The 16,361-nt window shown below is 42.5% G+C and overlaps 2 protein-coding genes across 2 annotated transcripts; both read right to left on the minus strand.

Moving 5' to 3' along the window:
- Positions 1-9,328: 9,328 nt before the first annotated feature.
- On the minus strand, positions 9,329-13,402 carry nkx3.3 (NK3 homeobox 3). Its single transcript, XM_054750100.2, has 2 exons — positions 11,154-13,402; positions 9,329-10,772 (listed from the first exon to the last, which is right to left on the minus strand). The coding sequence occupies exons 1-2, from the start codon at positions 11,440-11,442 to the stop codon at positions 10,285-10,287; spliced, it is 777 nt and encodes a 258-aa protein (XP_054606075.2). The 5' UTR covers positions 11,443-13,402; the 3' UTR covers positions 9,329-10,284.
- A 93-nt stretch (positions 13,403-13,495) lies between these two features.
- On the minus strand, positions 13,496-15,828 carry nkx2.3 (NK2 homeobox 3). The gene is made up of 2 exons (XM_015944339.3): positions 15,173-15,828; positions 13,496-14,601 (listed from the first exon to the last, which is right to left on the minus strand). The coding sequence occupies exons 1-2, from the start codon at positions 15,552-15,554 to the stop codon at positions 13,961-13,963; spliced, it is 1,023 nt and encodes a 340-aa protein (XP_015799825.3). The 5' UTR covers positions 15,555-15,828; the 3' UTR covers positions 13,496-13,960.
- Between the last annotated feature and the right edge of the window lie 533 nt (positions 15,829-16,361).

The raw sequence follows: 16,361 nt of genomic DNA on the forward strand, positions 1-16,361 counted from the left end.
GATATGCTCCCACTTCCTGGTCTTCGTCAGGACACGAGCTGCTGAGTTTTGTAAAAGTTGTAGACCTGAAGTACTCTTTTTGGGAAGGCCAGAAAGCAGGGCATTGCAGTAGTCAATTCTACTGGTTATAAAAGCGTGCTTCTATTTGTGCTTCATTGATACAAAAAAACACTTACAGAAAAAGGTATCCAGGTAAATCGCACAATCCAGATGGACTGAATTTGATTGTGGTTAGATAATTATTTTAAACATCTAGACTGTTTTGTGGTGTTGGGGGGTGCTGTGGAGGAACTTAAAGGGGTGCAGAACATACCTAAATCATTGCAAGCAAGCCGTGTTTTTGTGTTTGAGTAAGGCCTTTACCAACAGATGGCCATTAGGGTCACAAATCCTGAGAGTGAGATCATGGAATTGGATTAAAAAAATTCCTACAGACAGGAAAAAAGATCTCAGCTAACATAGATCACACTGGAAAACTTCCTGTGGTTGCGTTTATTTTACGTGAGCTGTCTTTAGTGAAAGCAAATCAATGTCATTGTACACCTGAGCAATGACAATAAATGATCTTGAATCTTGAATACTGTTCAATGTACTTCCTGAATGAGTGGCTTTTTAAGGCTAAAAAACAAAATGACAACTACAAAAGGCACAGTTTGGGTGTTCTCCCTTTCTTATTTTTAGGGCATTGCATCTCCACCTTGTATCGGAACAGGACTCAGTAATGGAAGAATATCAAAAATCAAACAGTTTGGACTCGGATCAGGGGCAAAAATGTAATTGTAACACCTTTAGATATAAGTCAGCTTTAAAAACTAAAACTATTATTTACGAAATAACATTACTTTCAACTAATGACACTAAATAATATATATTTCCTACCTTAAATTATGTTTTTTAACCCAACGGTCTCTCATTAACTGAATTTTCGAACTTGTTGGATCGTGAATCTGTTTAAAAATTTTGCTCTATGTGTGCCTCTTGTTTTAACTTTAAGCACCCGCCCCTACAAAGGCCTCTGCAAGGCCCTGTACTGTACATGAGAACAGTTTCTCTCTGACAAAAAGTTTTTATTTTATTTTTATCTTGTTTGTTTTTATTTTATCTAATTAGTCTTTCTGTTGTTCTTTGGGGCAAAGCTACTTATGCCCCTGTTGCTGCTGCCTCTTGGCCAGATTGTTGCTGTAAATGAGAATGTGTTCTCAAACAACTCATTTGGTTAAATTAAAGTAAAATAAACTTCTGTCTGAGTAAAGGGGGTGAATTTTCATCACAGCTTTGATGTGCACACAGTACACACACACACACACACACACACACACGAGAGCTTTTGGGAGTGTAGCATTAGCAGGGTGGGCGATGAACTGCAGCATTGTTGCAGATGATTGCAGGTGTCCAAGCCTCTCATGTTGTGACAAATTCCTTTTTAAAGGTCATAAAATCAACTTACACAAATTTCCTGCAGTGCAGGCACACACACACACACACACACACACACACACACACACACACACACACACACACACACACACACACACACACACACACAGGAGTGCAAAAATCTTAAAATGTCTGTCAGTGGAAGCAGTGTGCATTGAATTCCTTGCATTATGTGTGTGCGTGTGTGTGTGCGTGCGTGCGTGCATGCATGTGTGTGTGTGTGTGTGTGTGTGTGTGTGTGTGTGTGTGTGTGTGTGTGTGTGTGTGTGTGTGTGTGTGTGTGTGTCCAAGGAACACAGGTGCAGTCAGGGACACTGAGGAAGAAACAGGCCTCCTGGCCTTTGAACTTGATCTTGAAAAGAAAGCCGTCTTTGCTTCCTGCCAAATATTCTTAACTGCTATGCCTCGGAGCTCCAGTCAGCAAAAACTGGTTTAGAAAAAAAAACAGTGAACCACCAATTAATTGAACACAGAAGCATTCAACCTGATCACTCACGTTAAACACTCGTCTGAAATAACTTGACGCTGACAGATATTTTCATCAGCTCATTCAACGCTGATTGGATTCAACTAACTGGTAATTATTCCTGCAAAGATGTTGATAGTAGTAAAGGGTATTATTAACATTAGTTTATTTTTTATTTTTTATTATGTCTCAGAACGCTTAATTGATCATCTGTAAAATCAGCATTGTAACATCAGAGAAGATAAAGTTCAGGATTAAGGTTACGATGTTTTCTGGTTTGAAACCAGTTTGAAACCAGTTTGAACGTTAATGATGGAGATATGAGAAGAGAGAACCCTCACGGAGAACTGAGACAAAGAGAAGAACATTTGGAAACTAGATATAGAATGGAACAAAGTAGTAAAGATGGGTCTCCTCCACTGGAGTGTAGGAGTTAGAGGGAAGTTTGAGAGACTCTAAGTGGAGACGGAGTTCCTTTATCAGTACACTGATAGGAAATGTGTGTGTGTGTGTGTGTGTGTGTGTGTGTGTGTGTGTGTGTGTGTGTGTGTGTGTGTGTGTGTGTGTGTGTCAGTGCCTTCCTTGTCTCTGCTTATCTCCACTAATTAAAACATTTGGATTCCCCTGGCCAGATCTGTGGCAGTGTGTGTCTGAGTATGCGTGTGGGAGACATGAGAGTGGAGAAGAGTCCGGAAAGAAAATGTTGCAACAACAAGTCAACCTGTCCATCTATGGAAGGACAAACTCAAAAGAAAATGTAACGTCCACAGCTCCAGACCTTAGACTCACCACATCCCATACAAGTGGAAAGGAGGATTTCTTTCTAAGAAACATCTTTATACAAAATTCTGTGTTGGTTGCAGTTTACAGGTGTTTGTCAAAAAATTTGAATATCATGATTTATTTCAGTAATTCCATTCCAAAAGTGAAACACAGACTGATACCTTGCAATTTTTTAAAATTTCTTTTAAATTTGATGATTGTAGCTGACAATTTAGGGTCGACGGTGGCACAGGAGTTAAGTGCTCGCCCCGCAGTCGGAAGGTTGCAGGTTCGAGCCCCGCTCAGTCTGTCGCTGTCGTTGTGTCCTTGGGCAAGACACTTAATCCACGTTGCCTGCTGGTTGTGGTCGGAGGGACCGGTGGCGCCAGTGCTCGGCAGCCTCACCTCTGTCAGTGCGCCCCAGGGCAGCTGTGGCTACATTGTAGCTCATCCCCACCAGTGTGTGAATGTGTGTGTGAATGGGTGAAAGGCTGATTGTGTTGTAAAGCGCCTTGGGGGGTTCCAGGCCTCTAGAAGCAACTATATCAAATACAGGCCATTTACCATTTACCATTAAAAAAAGAGCCCTGGTGCCACACTCTAATCAGCTAATAAACTCAAAACACCTGCAGAAGCCTTTAAATAGTCTCTCAGTCTACTTCTGTAGGCTACACAATCACGAGGAAGACTGCTGACTTGACAGTTGTCCAAAAGACAACCATTGACACCTTGCAAAGGAGGGCAAGACACAAAAGCTCATTGCTAAAGAGGCTGGCTGTGTGCAAGACATGGGTTTCAGCTGTTTCAAGCCACTGTTGAACAAGAGACAGCGTCAGAAGCATCTCGTCTGAGCTAAAGACAAAAAGGACCGGACTGCTGCTGAGTGGTCCAAAGCTCTGTTCTCTGATGTAAGTAAATTCAGCATTTTCTTTGGAAGTCAAGGTCCCAAAGTCTGAAAGAAAAGAGGAGAGGTACAGATTCCATGATGCTTGAGGTCCAGTAAAGTTTACACAGCCAGTAATGATTTGGGATGTCATGTCATCTGCTGGTGTTGGTCCGTTGTGTTTTCTGGAGCTGTTTTTAACACGGATACCTAAGAATTTTTGAGAAAACTAGAATTTTCTCTAACTTTGTGTCCATAGAAATGCTATTTTAAAGCAACACCAAGGAATTTTCTAAACTGTAAGCGATTGCTTTGCAATTGGTTTCAATGGTTCTTGAGGCAGAAGGTTGAGCAGCTTCACATGCACAGCACTCTGCTGCCCTCTGCTGACCAGAAACTGTACTGAACAACTTTTTGGATTTGGACAACTAGTCGACTAGTCGACTTCACTGCTCTGTACTGACTTTTTATGTCTTTCATCGACTAGTCGCTGTCACGTGATAGTGACCGACAAGATGCAGTCCTTGGAAAAGACAGCAGGTGACGAGCTCCTGCGCGTCGGGAGGTGACGGGCTATGCCAGAGCGTCGGTATATAACGCCCGCGGTAAAACGGACATTTGACCGAATTGTGACCTTTACCATCTTGCAATTTAACCTTCCCCTCACCCCCATCCTAACCTTAACCAGCTTGCGCATGCAGAGCTTTGTTTCGTGTTTCATCGTTTCTCTCAAACACGCTTAACGGAAATTTTAGACTGATACTGGGTAAAGTTTAGGGTGGGGGTGAGAGGAAGGTTAAATGGCAAGAGGGAAAATGTCACAAGTCAGTGAAATCTCTGTTTAACTGCGGCGTCAAAAAGCGACGCGCTGTGCCAGAGCGTCGCCTCCCGACGTGCATCGGAAAAAAACACTTGGTCACCGATCGTCAGTTTTACCCACTCTGACGTCATCAATGATTAGTCAAAGTCGACTAGATTTTCATTAGTTAACTGTTGAATTAAAAAAAATAATAATTAAGTCATGCAGCCCCTGTTAGGAGGTGGCGTTTACTGTGCTGGTGGCTAATAGAAAAGCTAGCAGTTAGCCTTTTTAGTTCAGTAAAAAGCACAAGAAGAAGAAGTTTGCTGTTTGTTGGCACCATGGTGGAGTTTAGGAGTAAAAGGAAGAGAGTAATATCTTTGGAGGTGAAGCAAAGAAAGCACAAACTAAACAAAGAGCTACAACCGGAGTGAACATCGGCACGGCCAACATTCAGGGTTGTTTATGATGGCTGCAATTCCACTTTCAACCAGTAGGAGAGAGAGGAGCTGGAAACTTGTGAAGCGTTTCTCTAAATGAACAGCTGAGACTTTTTTCTGCTGTGGAGAAACATCAACCAAGTGAAATGCAAAGTCACCTGTCACCAGAAAAACGCCTTTTTATAAGCACAAAGGACTCTTCCTGTGCTTTAGCTCCCATTTTTCATCCTTCACTTGTAATATTTAGCAAGTCAGAAATGAACAGGTATAATGAGAAATTGATCTTATCTCAAAAAATTGTTGGCCTCTTATATGCTCACTGGACACGTGGATGTATAATAAACACACACACACACACACACACACACACACACACACACACACACACACACACACGCACGCACGCACGCACACGCACACACACACACACACACACACACACACACACACACACACACACACACGCACGCACACACAGCATCATAACCGCTGCTGTGCAGAATGTAAAAGCACTCAAATTTGTTAACATGCATCTTAAATTGCAAACCAGTCTCATCAAACCCTTTCTCTTTATTAAAGTCTTAAAGTCATGATCCAGTTTCTGCAGAGCAACACAGTCGCACAGCAGTAAAATCACCAATATGTCAGACCAAACAATGCAAGCTGATTATATGAAATTGTGCAGAAAGGTGATGTTCCTAATTCCTTCTGAAGCCGGGGAAGCTTATACACGCTGATGGATGTGCCCCCCCCCCCCCCCCCCTCAGGGGGGAGTTGATGTGTTTTAGCTCTACTGTAAATGTTTACATTCCTGCATGCACTGATGCTATCTGCTAATAGTTTCTGGGACTAGTCTAAGAAGTCCTCTGGGTGGGATTATGTGCAGCGTGTGTGTGAGAATGAGACAGCGATCTGTTTTTAAACAGAGGTATTACCCATGACCTCTCTTGCGCTGAGTAAATTCATTAAGATCAGTAAAACACACATTTTTTTTTACTAATATGAACATTTTTAAAATAGAATGTGATGTTTTTCTTTTAGGGAAGAGTTAAGCTGCTCCTAGCTTGTGTCGCATGAGCTCTAATTCCGTTCATTCCACCCAACAGCCTCAGCAGCCGTTATTTGTAGACACTGTTCAACAAGGTCCTCAAGAAACACGATTCCTTTTACAATAGGAGTGTAGGAAATGAATGTGAGATTGCTGTCTGGGTGTCATGTGAGAAGTCTCCATCAATAGATGTGTATCTTGAGAGTACAGCCAAGCATGGATTAGGTGAGGACTGCCATTCCTGTGTTGCAGACCAGAAAAGCAGCCCCACCCTCCAGGCATTCGTCTCCACGGACAAACCTGCAGCAGCACAAAGACAACAGGAAGCTACTTGTTTCCACCGGCTTCACAGAGTATTGTCTTTAAATGTGTCTTGTTCTTTCTACAGTTTTTCAGAAGATGCTGCATCATAATAAATAACAAATAATATATAATGATGTCGCTGGAGCACATTCACTGCCACAGGCAGATAAAGAGCTGAAGAATTTGTGACCTGAGTGAGAAAACTGTATTTTAACGCATCAACTCCCAGAAAAAAATTCTGGATTTGCATATAAAAAGTCTCCAAAAGATTCTCTAAAACTGCAGCTATCTTCTTGCCTACACATCTCTTATTAGAACGAGAAACTAACAAGCTTCTACGAGAACCAGCATGGTAAATATGTAGGTACAGGTGTGTGGGAGCAGGAAACAAGTTGTAGGAAATATGGCCTTGAGTCCTGGAATCTCCCTTCTAGAAAAGATCAAATGTTTTTTTATGTTTTTTAATATGATGGCTGCATGGTGGTGCAGTTGGTTGCACTTGCAGTGAGATGGTTTCATGTGCCGCACTGCAGCTTTATGGGGTTTGCATGTTCTCCAGTTGCGTGCATGGGTGTTCTCCAGGTACTCTGACTTCTTGTCTATGACCAGAAACATGAGTGTTATTTTCTTTGGTGGCCCTGAATCGTGTCTAGGTGTGAATGATTGATTTAATAGTTTTATCTAATGGGTTTTAACGGGGGCATATTATGACTTTATTTCTTAACTTATAAAAGTTCTTTGTTCGATGTGAAACATGTTTATGAAGGTTGTTGCACTAAATTCCTCTCATATAAAGCAATTTCAGCAGTTTTATTCTGGACAGTTTCGGTACCTTCCACAATGAGCCGTTTCAGGGCCTGAACATAAGCTGGAGTTGGCCACATCAACTCACTCCCCAGTCAGGCTGCTATAAGGAGCAGGGTCCCGCCGGCCGCAGGAGGTTACTTCTTGGGCTACAGAAATGCCTTAATGGGGGTTACTGTAGTTTTTCACTAACCAATCAGAATGGGCATCAAAATACGTTATTTCCCTACTACGTTTTTCAAAATAAAAGTCTACAGTAATGATCATGTTGCACTACCATAGCAAAATAAAAGCAGCCACACATACAGAATACATTTTTGTTGATTTTTAAGATATTGTAATGACTCCAGCTTGTTCTTTCCATTTCGGATCTTTATTCTGGGTTACTGTTGGCTGCTGCCCACGCCTTAACTCCAGGAAAAACAACGTTAACAATCTCCATTCAAACTAGCTAGTTTTCTCTTTCTAAACAACCGACCCGGAACTCTCCACACAAACTGCCAAGAACACCCCCTTCAACATAAAATTCCAACCATAACAAATTATAACCCGTTACACTATTGTAAAACAATGTAAAGCATGAGATATATAGCCTATATTTAAGCACTTATACTAACCATAATCATATTTTGAAATGAGTTTGAATATCATGAAATGTTAAAATGTTACTTTATTTTGAAAAGCCCCTGCTTCTTCCTGTCTAGCGGTGGTGTTTTGGGTGCACTTCTCATGAGAGACAGTCCAGTAGAGATGTAAAGTTTGTGTCCCGCCTTACTGACAGTCTCCTATATCGAGTTAATTCCTTGTCTCCCGTTTTGAGTTTAATGTTTGTATAAACTGTGATTAAAGCAGGAGGCGGGACTTAAATGCATGTTCGGGTTTGGAGCGTGTGGAGCGCGTGGAGCGTTTTCACGTCAAACCAGCAACACAAAATGAAAGGGCAGGGTGAACACAGATGATCAAAAACTGTATTAAAAAAAGATGGAGACCAGATAGATGAGCAGAGAACATATCTTATTTTGAAATATCATAGGTGAAGTAACATTTCAGGAGGGAATAACAAGAAGGGGGTGTTCCCGCTTTGGATTGGGTGTTCCCATTTACAAACAAAAATGCTCCTTTTAGCAGCTGGCCAGATGATATTGGCTATAAGTTGAGAAACTCCAAAATGGGGGAGGGGCTCGGAGAAGAACCACTGCTCCTCCTGCAGGCGAGAGGTGGTTAAATGCTAATTTCCCCATTTGTGACATCACAAACAGGCAATTTTTGAAACTGCATGTTTGAGTCACATAATTTCTAAAACCAAACACTAACGGAAAATAGATGGATGAGTTTTTCCTTGTTTGGAGTGTTTAACGCGGCAGAGACTCACACGGAAGCACAACAATTATGCAAAAGGTGAGTTTTTTATGTCTCCTATAAGAGTGGCAAATTCAAAAGCAACCTGCACATTCACTTCGACGTCAAAGCTCCCTGAGACAACTTCTTTGAAATTCAGGAAAACTTTATTACAGACTCATAAATGACAGACAGTCTGGGGATCCTGCTTCCTATAAGACAGATCCAAAGTCATCTGCCAAGTAGCCGGCATTCACCAATCACAAACCACCTGATACAATTATTTTCCATAATCCTTTGGCATTCACTCCCCTCCTGTGGCCATGCAGGAACTTTCTCACACCTGCTAGAAAGGCGCTGAATTATATCTCTGATAAGCGTAACTCCCTTATTCTCCCAGACCCAACAATAGGCGCTTTTCTTCTCCTTTAGCCTCATAAGGTCAGGCTATGTGGGAGAAAAAGCCTTTAATTAAAAGTGCTGCAGCCATGAATGGGATGAGGGTTGTCATAAAACACCTCATTAGCTTCATACTTGACCAAGATAGTTAACAAGTCTTATTGGGCAGATTCATGCTCAGTAGAACCAGTTTCACTTGATTTATCTTTAGCAAGCGGAAATACTATAATCTGCACATTGTGCCACTTTGTCTCTAACTTCCTCTGTTGCCAATAGAAATTCACTTAGTGCATCACCAGAAACTTAAAGCAGTCTTCTCTAGTCACGTCAGCAGCACAATGGAAAATATGTGAGAAAGAAAGTTAGGCTCATTGGCGATGAGGCGACTCAGACGAGAGAGCTGCTGTTGCACAGTGCCAACCTTAAGATTACTTGAAGTGTTTTGATGCAGAAGATAGATGAGGTTTGGACCGGTGCCAGAGAGCAGAGCGGTGATTAACCAAGCCAAAGTGGAAAAAGGAACTCTGAAGTACCACATCAGAGATCCGTGATGGCACGGCCTTTTTCATCGTGTGATATTCTAGAATCACGACAGCGCGGATCGTTCACGCAACCAAACTCTGGTTCAAAGACGTAGACGTTGGCCAGCTTGTGTCACATTTGTGTTTTTATTTCCATATCAGTTGTGGTCATTGTGTGAAATCCTTCCAGTCAAAGGAGTGGTCTTGTCAGTAAATGATGATGAATGTGTTCTTTCTCACATGTGCAGCCATGCTAACATCTCCATGGTCCATTGATCCCCTCTGACTCATGCAGCACACAAACGCAGCAGGCGTGTGCACAAAACACACATTTATATAAAACAACAGCCTCTCACAGGAGGACGTTTTTCATAAACATGTTTGTTTTTAGGACTTGGAAAAAGAAAATAACAATAAATACTTATTAAAAATGAAGGTGATGCCAATAAATCATCAATAAATGAGTAAAAAAAATGCATTCTTTGAATTTAAGATTTGCTCAGAATTTTTAGGATTCCTGGAGGTTCAAGGTGGACTGTAAAAATACAGAATCATTATTATTTATATTTATTATTTTTGTATAATATCTCAGAACAGAAATCTCTGTGTTTGGGTTTTTGTTACACACAGTGAAGTGAGTTTCAGGAGATTTTAATGTTCAACAAGGTGATGAAATGCAATTAAGCCATCATCATTTTGTAAATTATTAAGAGGCTTGAAGGTGAACTCTCATGGCTTTCTCAGGTCAGAGTTTCCTCCCAAAAAACGAAAACACACACACAACTCTTCACCTTATGACCTCTAACCCAAAATGGTTAGATTCTGACTTCTTAGGTATTTCAAAATAAAACCAACAAAGTTTATTTTAAATTATTCTCCAAGAAAACTGCAAATGGTTTGATTAAAACAAAAATTCAAGATGGAGCAAAAAATTGTGCAGAAAACCAGATTTTATCATTTAACAATTTATCTTTGTTTTCTTTGAGTTTACCAACTTAAGGGTGTTTTGTCCTGTTTTGTTCTGAGCTCGCTGATTGGCTGGATGAACTAAAAGAAACTAATTACATTAAATGTTTTGGAGACTTCAGAAGCTTCCTCTGCTCCAGGGCTGGTAATAGTAGCACAGGTAGGGGTGGTACTGGTGGTACTGGTGGTTCTGGAACAGTGACCCAGTCAAAGGGTGTCCACTGAGCTGCTGGTTCTGCTTTGGTTCTCCCCTCACCAGAACCTTTACGGCCACTGTTTTTGGTGAGCTCATCTCGGTCACCATCTGGCGCCGTTTGGTTTTATATCTCCGGTTCTGAAACCAGATTTTCACCTGGGTCTCGGTGAGCTTCAGGGCTCCCGCCAGGTCGGCCCGCTCTGGACCAGAGAGGTACCGATGGACGCTGAAGCGGCGCTCCAGCTCGTGGACCTGCGCGTGAGAGAAAGCCGCTCTGGAGCGCTTCTTTGTTCCCGCGCTGCAGTGGCGCTCCCCCACTGCGCACCTGAGCGTCTCCTCGCTGCGGAAGCATCCACCTATCTCTGCATCCACAAGTTTTTTCTGCAGCGGGCCGCGTTCCATTATCTGGTCTGGAGACAGAGAGCGTAACAACATGGTGGTCAAGAGCAGGTGATGGAGGTTAGACTCACTCTGTTATTATGATTGGAATATTAATGAAAATAAAAAGTGTTAATGTTTTAAATAAACTTGTTCTGGCATAACATATTTAACCAAATTTAAAAATAAAAACAAAACAAAAAAAATCTATAAGATATAAGAAATGTGATATAACTCTTGACTTAGCCACGCAATTCTACATTTTATTCTAATCTAATACATTTTATTTTAAAGCAATTTTTTCGTTCCATTTTTTTATTTTCCGTCTAAAGTTCAAACCAGGATGCCTTCATCCACCAAAAGCAAAATCACATTTTTTATTCAATAAATATTCGTGACCGATCATTTCCCACCTCCTCCGAGTGTCTCCTCTCCTCTTCCATTCCCCTCGCATGTATACGCTCTGAAGCTCCCATGAAGCGCTCGTAAATCAGGAGAAAGTCCAGTCGGATGGATGCTGCTCTCACAGCCGGTGCGTAAATTGCGTGAAGGCGCGCAGAGCTCCTGTGCGTCAATGGCGCTGGGATTCCCTTTGACATCACGTCTCGCGAGTATATCTTTTATATAAAAGGGCGAGAAGCTTAATTTCATGATTGGCAATAAGCGCACGTGTGTTTCCGTATGCCGGTGTGCGCTGCGCATGGAAGAAAAATCAAAGAGCCAAGCTCTCCACTCTAATTTAATTGCGGTTCATGAACTAAGTAATGTTTTAATGAGCTGTCTCCACGAAGATCTGCAGCACGTTTACTATCCTCTCAGCGGCTGCAGTTAAGACTCGATATGGCTGTTTGGTCTGTCTGGTCCCTCCTTCGCGCCGCCCATACACGACAACACAAGAAACAAGATTATTTTCTTTTTTAAATATACTTTTTCTTATCTTTATCTATTTCTTTCCTTCTGAAAGAACAAAGAGAAACAAATATTTCAATTTTGAATAAGAACATGCATGTATTGCGTGGAGGCTTTTAATTAAATTATTTGCGTTTAATTCACAAGACGTGCGTAAAAACGCACAATCGCTCATAAAACAGACTTTTAGCGTCGCAGCTAAAACTAAACACTAAAGCTATGATTGATTTGATGGCTTCACACAATTATTTTATATTTATCAGTGTCAAATGTTATATTCTTAATTTAACTTGGATTTTATCTCGCTATTTACCAATAAAACAGTTCATCACATAAATCCCTCTTTTTTGCGAGAAAGTGGAAACTTTCATCGCAGACAAGTGAGCAGCGCCGCCTGGTGGGCAGGGCTTTGCTCCATTATGAGGAAATCAAATGATCCGTGCGTAAACCTCCACCCAAATAGACATTTTACGCAATCAGCTGCTCTGTGTTGACAGACGCAGTGCTGCCCTCCTTTGTTTCCTTTAAAACGCAGCTCAGGGTGTCGAAGCCTGTCTGGGAGGGAACCGTTATAAACTCAGGCACTTTATTACAGCATGAAAAATCCGTGTCAATAACAGAGATGAGAAATAAAATGCTTGAATTGGGAAGCCTTTATTTTACTTTGATAAAAATTTGTCGAATCAATCAATTAAAGAAAGAACAACTGTATCTTTATGGGAACATTTAAAGTTTGACTTGATCGGCGTTCTAGGAGTAAAAACCGCGCACAAGAAGAATCACTTTAAATCCATTTTAATTAAACGCTAAATAATTTAGTCGCACCTTCCTTGATGGAGGCCATTAGGGCAACCTATTTTCTGCTCCTGTTGAGTGGTTGCCATTGGAGACCTTGCTGTTTTAGGGGAAGCTCGCGCGCTGACAGCGCAGGGAAGAGCCGCCGAGCCGAGCTGCTATCTTTGGAAGCCCGTGATAGCGATCGCGGACGCCTGTCAGAGCAGCCAGTGTCCAGGCCGCCGCGTCCTCAGGCATCGCCGTCCTGTCGCCAGCTCTATTTACACTAGTGACTCTGCTGCACTTAGAGCTGACACCAGGTATGTCCTACCGGCAGCGCGGGAGCCAGAGGAAGTGTCCGGCGAGGCTTTCAGAGGAGACAAACCCTCTGTTTACTTTAGCATTTATCTCCATTAATAGCGTCTGCCATGCGGCTTAGGTGTGTGTGTGTGTGTGTGTGTGTGTGTGTGTGTGTGTGTGTGTGTGTGTGTGTGTGTGTGTGTGTGTGTGTGTGTGCGTGTGTGTGTGTGTGTGTGTGTGTGTGTGTGTGTGTGTGTGTGCGTGCGCGCACGTAGGCCATGCATATATTATTATTATTATTATTATTATTATTATTATTATTATTATTATTATTATTATTATTATTATTATTATTATTATTATTATTATTATTATTATTATTATCGTATGCACCGTTTTTTCTTCATTTATATATTTCATGTTTATATATATTTTTTTTTCTGCATTACTCATCCCTGAGTGCTGCGGTGGTTTCCAGGCTGCGTGGGTCCCGTTGGCTGTCTGGTTAATGTCCATCTCTGAGATCGCCTTTAAATTGTCTCAGTTTCTGGTTCTTGTCTCAAACCCAAACTGCCTTTCTCACAGGATAGGAGGGGAAAAAGAAGCGCTTTGGCTTGAGAAACAATTTGAGACGATGACAAATGTTGGAATAAATCGCGCTCCGTAAGTCCCCCCCCCCCCCCCCTTTTTTTCCAGATTTAACTCATCATTCTAAATACGCACACGCAGACATATGACCTTTTCACTGAGACGCAGAGAAATATAACCACCATTACGTTCTATTGGGTTTGTTTAATTTCATCACCATGCAGGAATCACCTTCATTCTTGCGTAAATTCTCTGTAAGCAACAAAGTTCAGAATGACTCAAGAAAAAAAAATACAGAAAATACAAGTTAAGCTGATAAAAAAGAAACACAAATAAAGTAACAATAATACTAGGTCTGGTGTTGGTTGTGCATCATTTTGCAGCGTTGTGGCTCCATTTAAACACGATTACAGTCATTTCAAACCTATAAACGTCTATACACGTTCCCTTTATTTGTGCAGCACGTTACATCTAATTTGAACCATTACGCACAACTTAACACGTCGGTAACAATGATATCAGGACTTCACTGCTGTTCTACATGTGTTATGACAAAAAAAAATCAACGACTTCCTTGTCTGAGTTTGCGTGCATCGGGATTTAGGTCCATATCCACCCTGAGGTCTGATTTACTGCCCCCCACCAGCCACTACCACGCCCGGATGCCCTGCAGAGATCCTTGGCAGGGCGTGACCGGTCCCTGGGCAGCTTGGCTCTGCGTCTGAGCACCAATGTTTCCCAAATTCATGTTCATGAAGGCGTTAGTCGTGTTGCTCGGCGGGAGCGCAGGTAAGCTAGAATAAGAACAAGAGTAAGTGTTGGTGTACATCGAGTTGCTGTAGCTGTAGGCCGGGTAACCGTTGTAGCTGTACGGGGTTGGGGCTCCCACCGTGTAGGGACTGTTGTAGTTCTGAGATCCAGCCAGGCAGGGCCTCCCGTCTCGGACCAGAACCGGCACGGCTACCCTCCGAGGCGGCGGTGGAGGATGGTGGTGGTGGTGGTGGTGGTGATGACCTGCGATCTCCAGAGTCTTGTCCTGCCGCTGCCTTTTGCATTTGTACCTCCTGTTCTGAAACCAGATCTTAACCTGGGTGGAGGTGAGTTTCAGAGAGCTGGCCAGGTGCTCTCGTTCTGGGGCGGACAGGTAGCGCTGCTGCTTGAAGCGCCGCTCCAGCTCGAACACCTGCGTCTGGGAGAAGAGGACGCGTGGCTTCCGTCTGGTCCTCTGCTGCTTGGCGGATTTGTCCGACTCCAGGTCCTCGCAGCCCCCCCGCGACGCACCGCAGCTCTCTGAAACGTCACGTTAGAGAATATTTTTCTTTGTTTTACAGAAACATTTTTAAATATATTTTTAACGACCCAATAAAATGATTTAGACAATTGGAGGCTTTCATTTATTTGGGGAAAATAATAAACGAGTTAATTAATCACACAATTAAATCTGTGAATTTCTGCAGTGAAAAGTTAATAAATAAAATCAGGCCAGAATGTTTCCACCTGGCAATGTTTCAGTTAGGTTTTCATTCATAAATCAGACAGGTTAGGTTGACGTTGGAGCTGGATGGTTAAACATGATTTAAAACGACTCTTAATCGCTTTGCAGCTTCAGTGCTTTTAGCTTTATTATAAAATTGCTAAATTCTTGTGAAATCCTTTTTCTGGGGTGTTTAAACTCATTTTTATTTTCATAATATGGTGTACAACATTTAAATCTATGGGCATTTTATGGTGGTTTCATTTAGCAGGAAACTCAGGTGTCAAATAACGCAAATGTTGTTGTTGTTTTGATGGCTTAAACGTTGTTTACAAATTGGGTAATTATCTGGAATCTCTTAGATCAAACATCAATAATTTAACTCACTGCCTTCGTGCTCCTCCTGCTCGGTCTCCAGTCCTGCAGGGTGACTCTGAGCGACATTTCCGAACACCTCCGCCGCCAAACCGCTCTCCGCCATCCGGTCCTGAACGTTCAGAGCACCGAGAAACGACATCCTCTCCTCGCTCTCCGAGAGGCAGGAGCTGATGGGGCTGGGGCTGTCTCTGCCTGCCAGCATGCAGGAGGGTGGTGAATGAGCGCTGAAGGGTTTGTTTGCAAAGCTCCCCGGCTGTGAAAGCGCGCTGGAGAGGCCGAAGCAGGAGATGAGCTGGAGCTGGTGCTGCTGAGATTGTTGTAGCTCCAACCTCAGAATATCCTTCACGGAAAAAGGCGTGGTGGAAGCAGACACGATCGGGCTGGGAAACATCCTGACATGTATTCACCAGATGGAGGAGTGAAGCGGTATGTCTTCGGACGGCGCGTAAAACAAGCTGAAAGCTCGTGCGTAAAGCTGAAAAGTGGCTGCGCTCTGCTTGTTTTTCACCCAGACGGAGGCGGGTTGGCGTGCGTTCAGCTGTGACATGCCTCTCCTCTGGCTGCGCGTCTCTGGCTGGAGGGCTGGCAAAGAGTGAGAGAGAAAGAGAGAGAGCAAGAGAGAGGTCGGTCCTGTTTGGCTGCAGAATTCAGCTATCTGGAGAAAGAGCTGGGTCAGCCAAAGAGCGCTCCTCTCCCTTTCAGTGACGTCACTGAGCGGGGGAGGGGCTGACAGAATCTTTTTCCGCGTTTATCTGCAGGAAAACATTTCTAATTGAAGATTAAAATATTCACGCCATCGACTTTCATCTCTTAAGGTAAGAAAGATTCATTAAAACGCTTCTTGTTGGTTCAGAAAAGTCTTCAAATGAATTCTCCTCTTCACCCGCGCCACTTCACTCGATATTTCATTTCGACCTGATTATTTTAGTTTAATCCATCAGTGTTTTGCCATCAACACTGGTTTTTAGACAAGACAAATCAGCGTTTCATGCGTCAGAAATCAGATAATCCAGCAGGAGTTCGAGAAACGAGATAACATTGAGAGTGTTGCGTTTTAGGGTTTAAAAATAGAAAGTAAAGCTTTCCTTTCACATAAACAAGTCCTCAACAGATTCCATGTAATTTTAAAGCACAGTAAACAAATGGGCTAATTATGAATGAATTTATGTTTTATCTGAAATATTTGCTTCATGCGCTC

Source organism: Nothobranchius furzeri, chromosome 12 (genome assembly GCF_043380555.1).
Source record: "Nothobranchius furzeri strain GRZ-AD chromosome 12, NfurGRZ-RIMD1, whole genome shotgun sequence".
NCBI classification, from domain to species: Eukaryota; Metazoa; Chordata; class Actinopteri; order Cyprinodontiformes; family Nothobranchiidae; genus Nothobranchius; species Nothobranchius furzeri.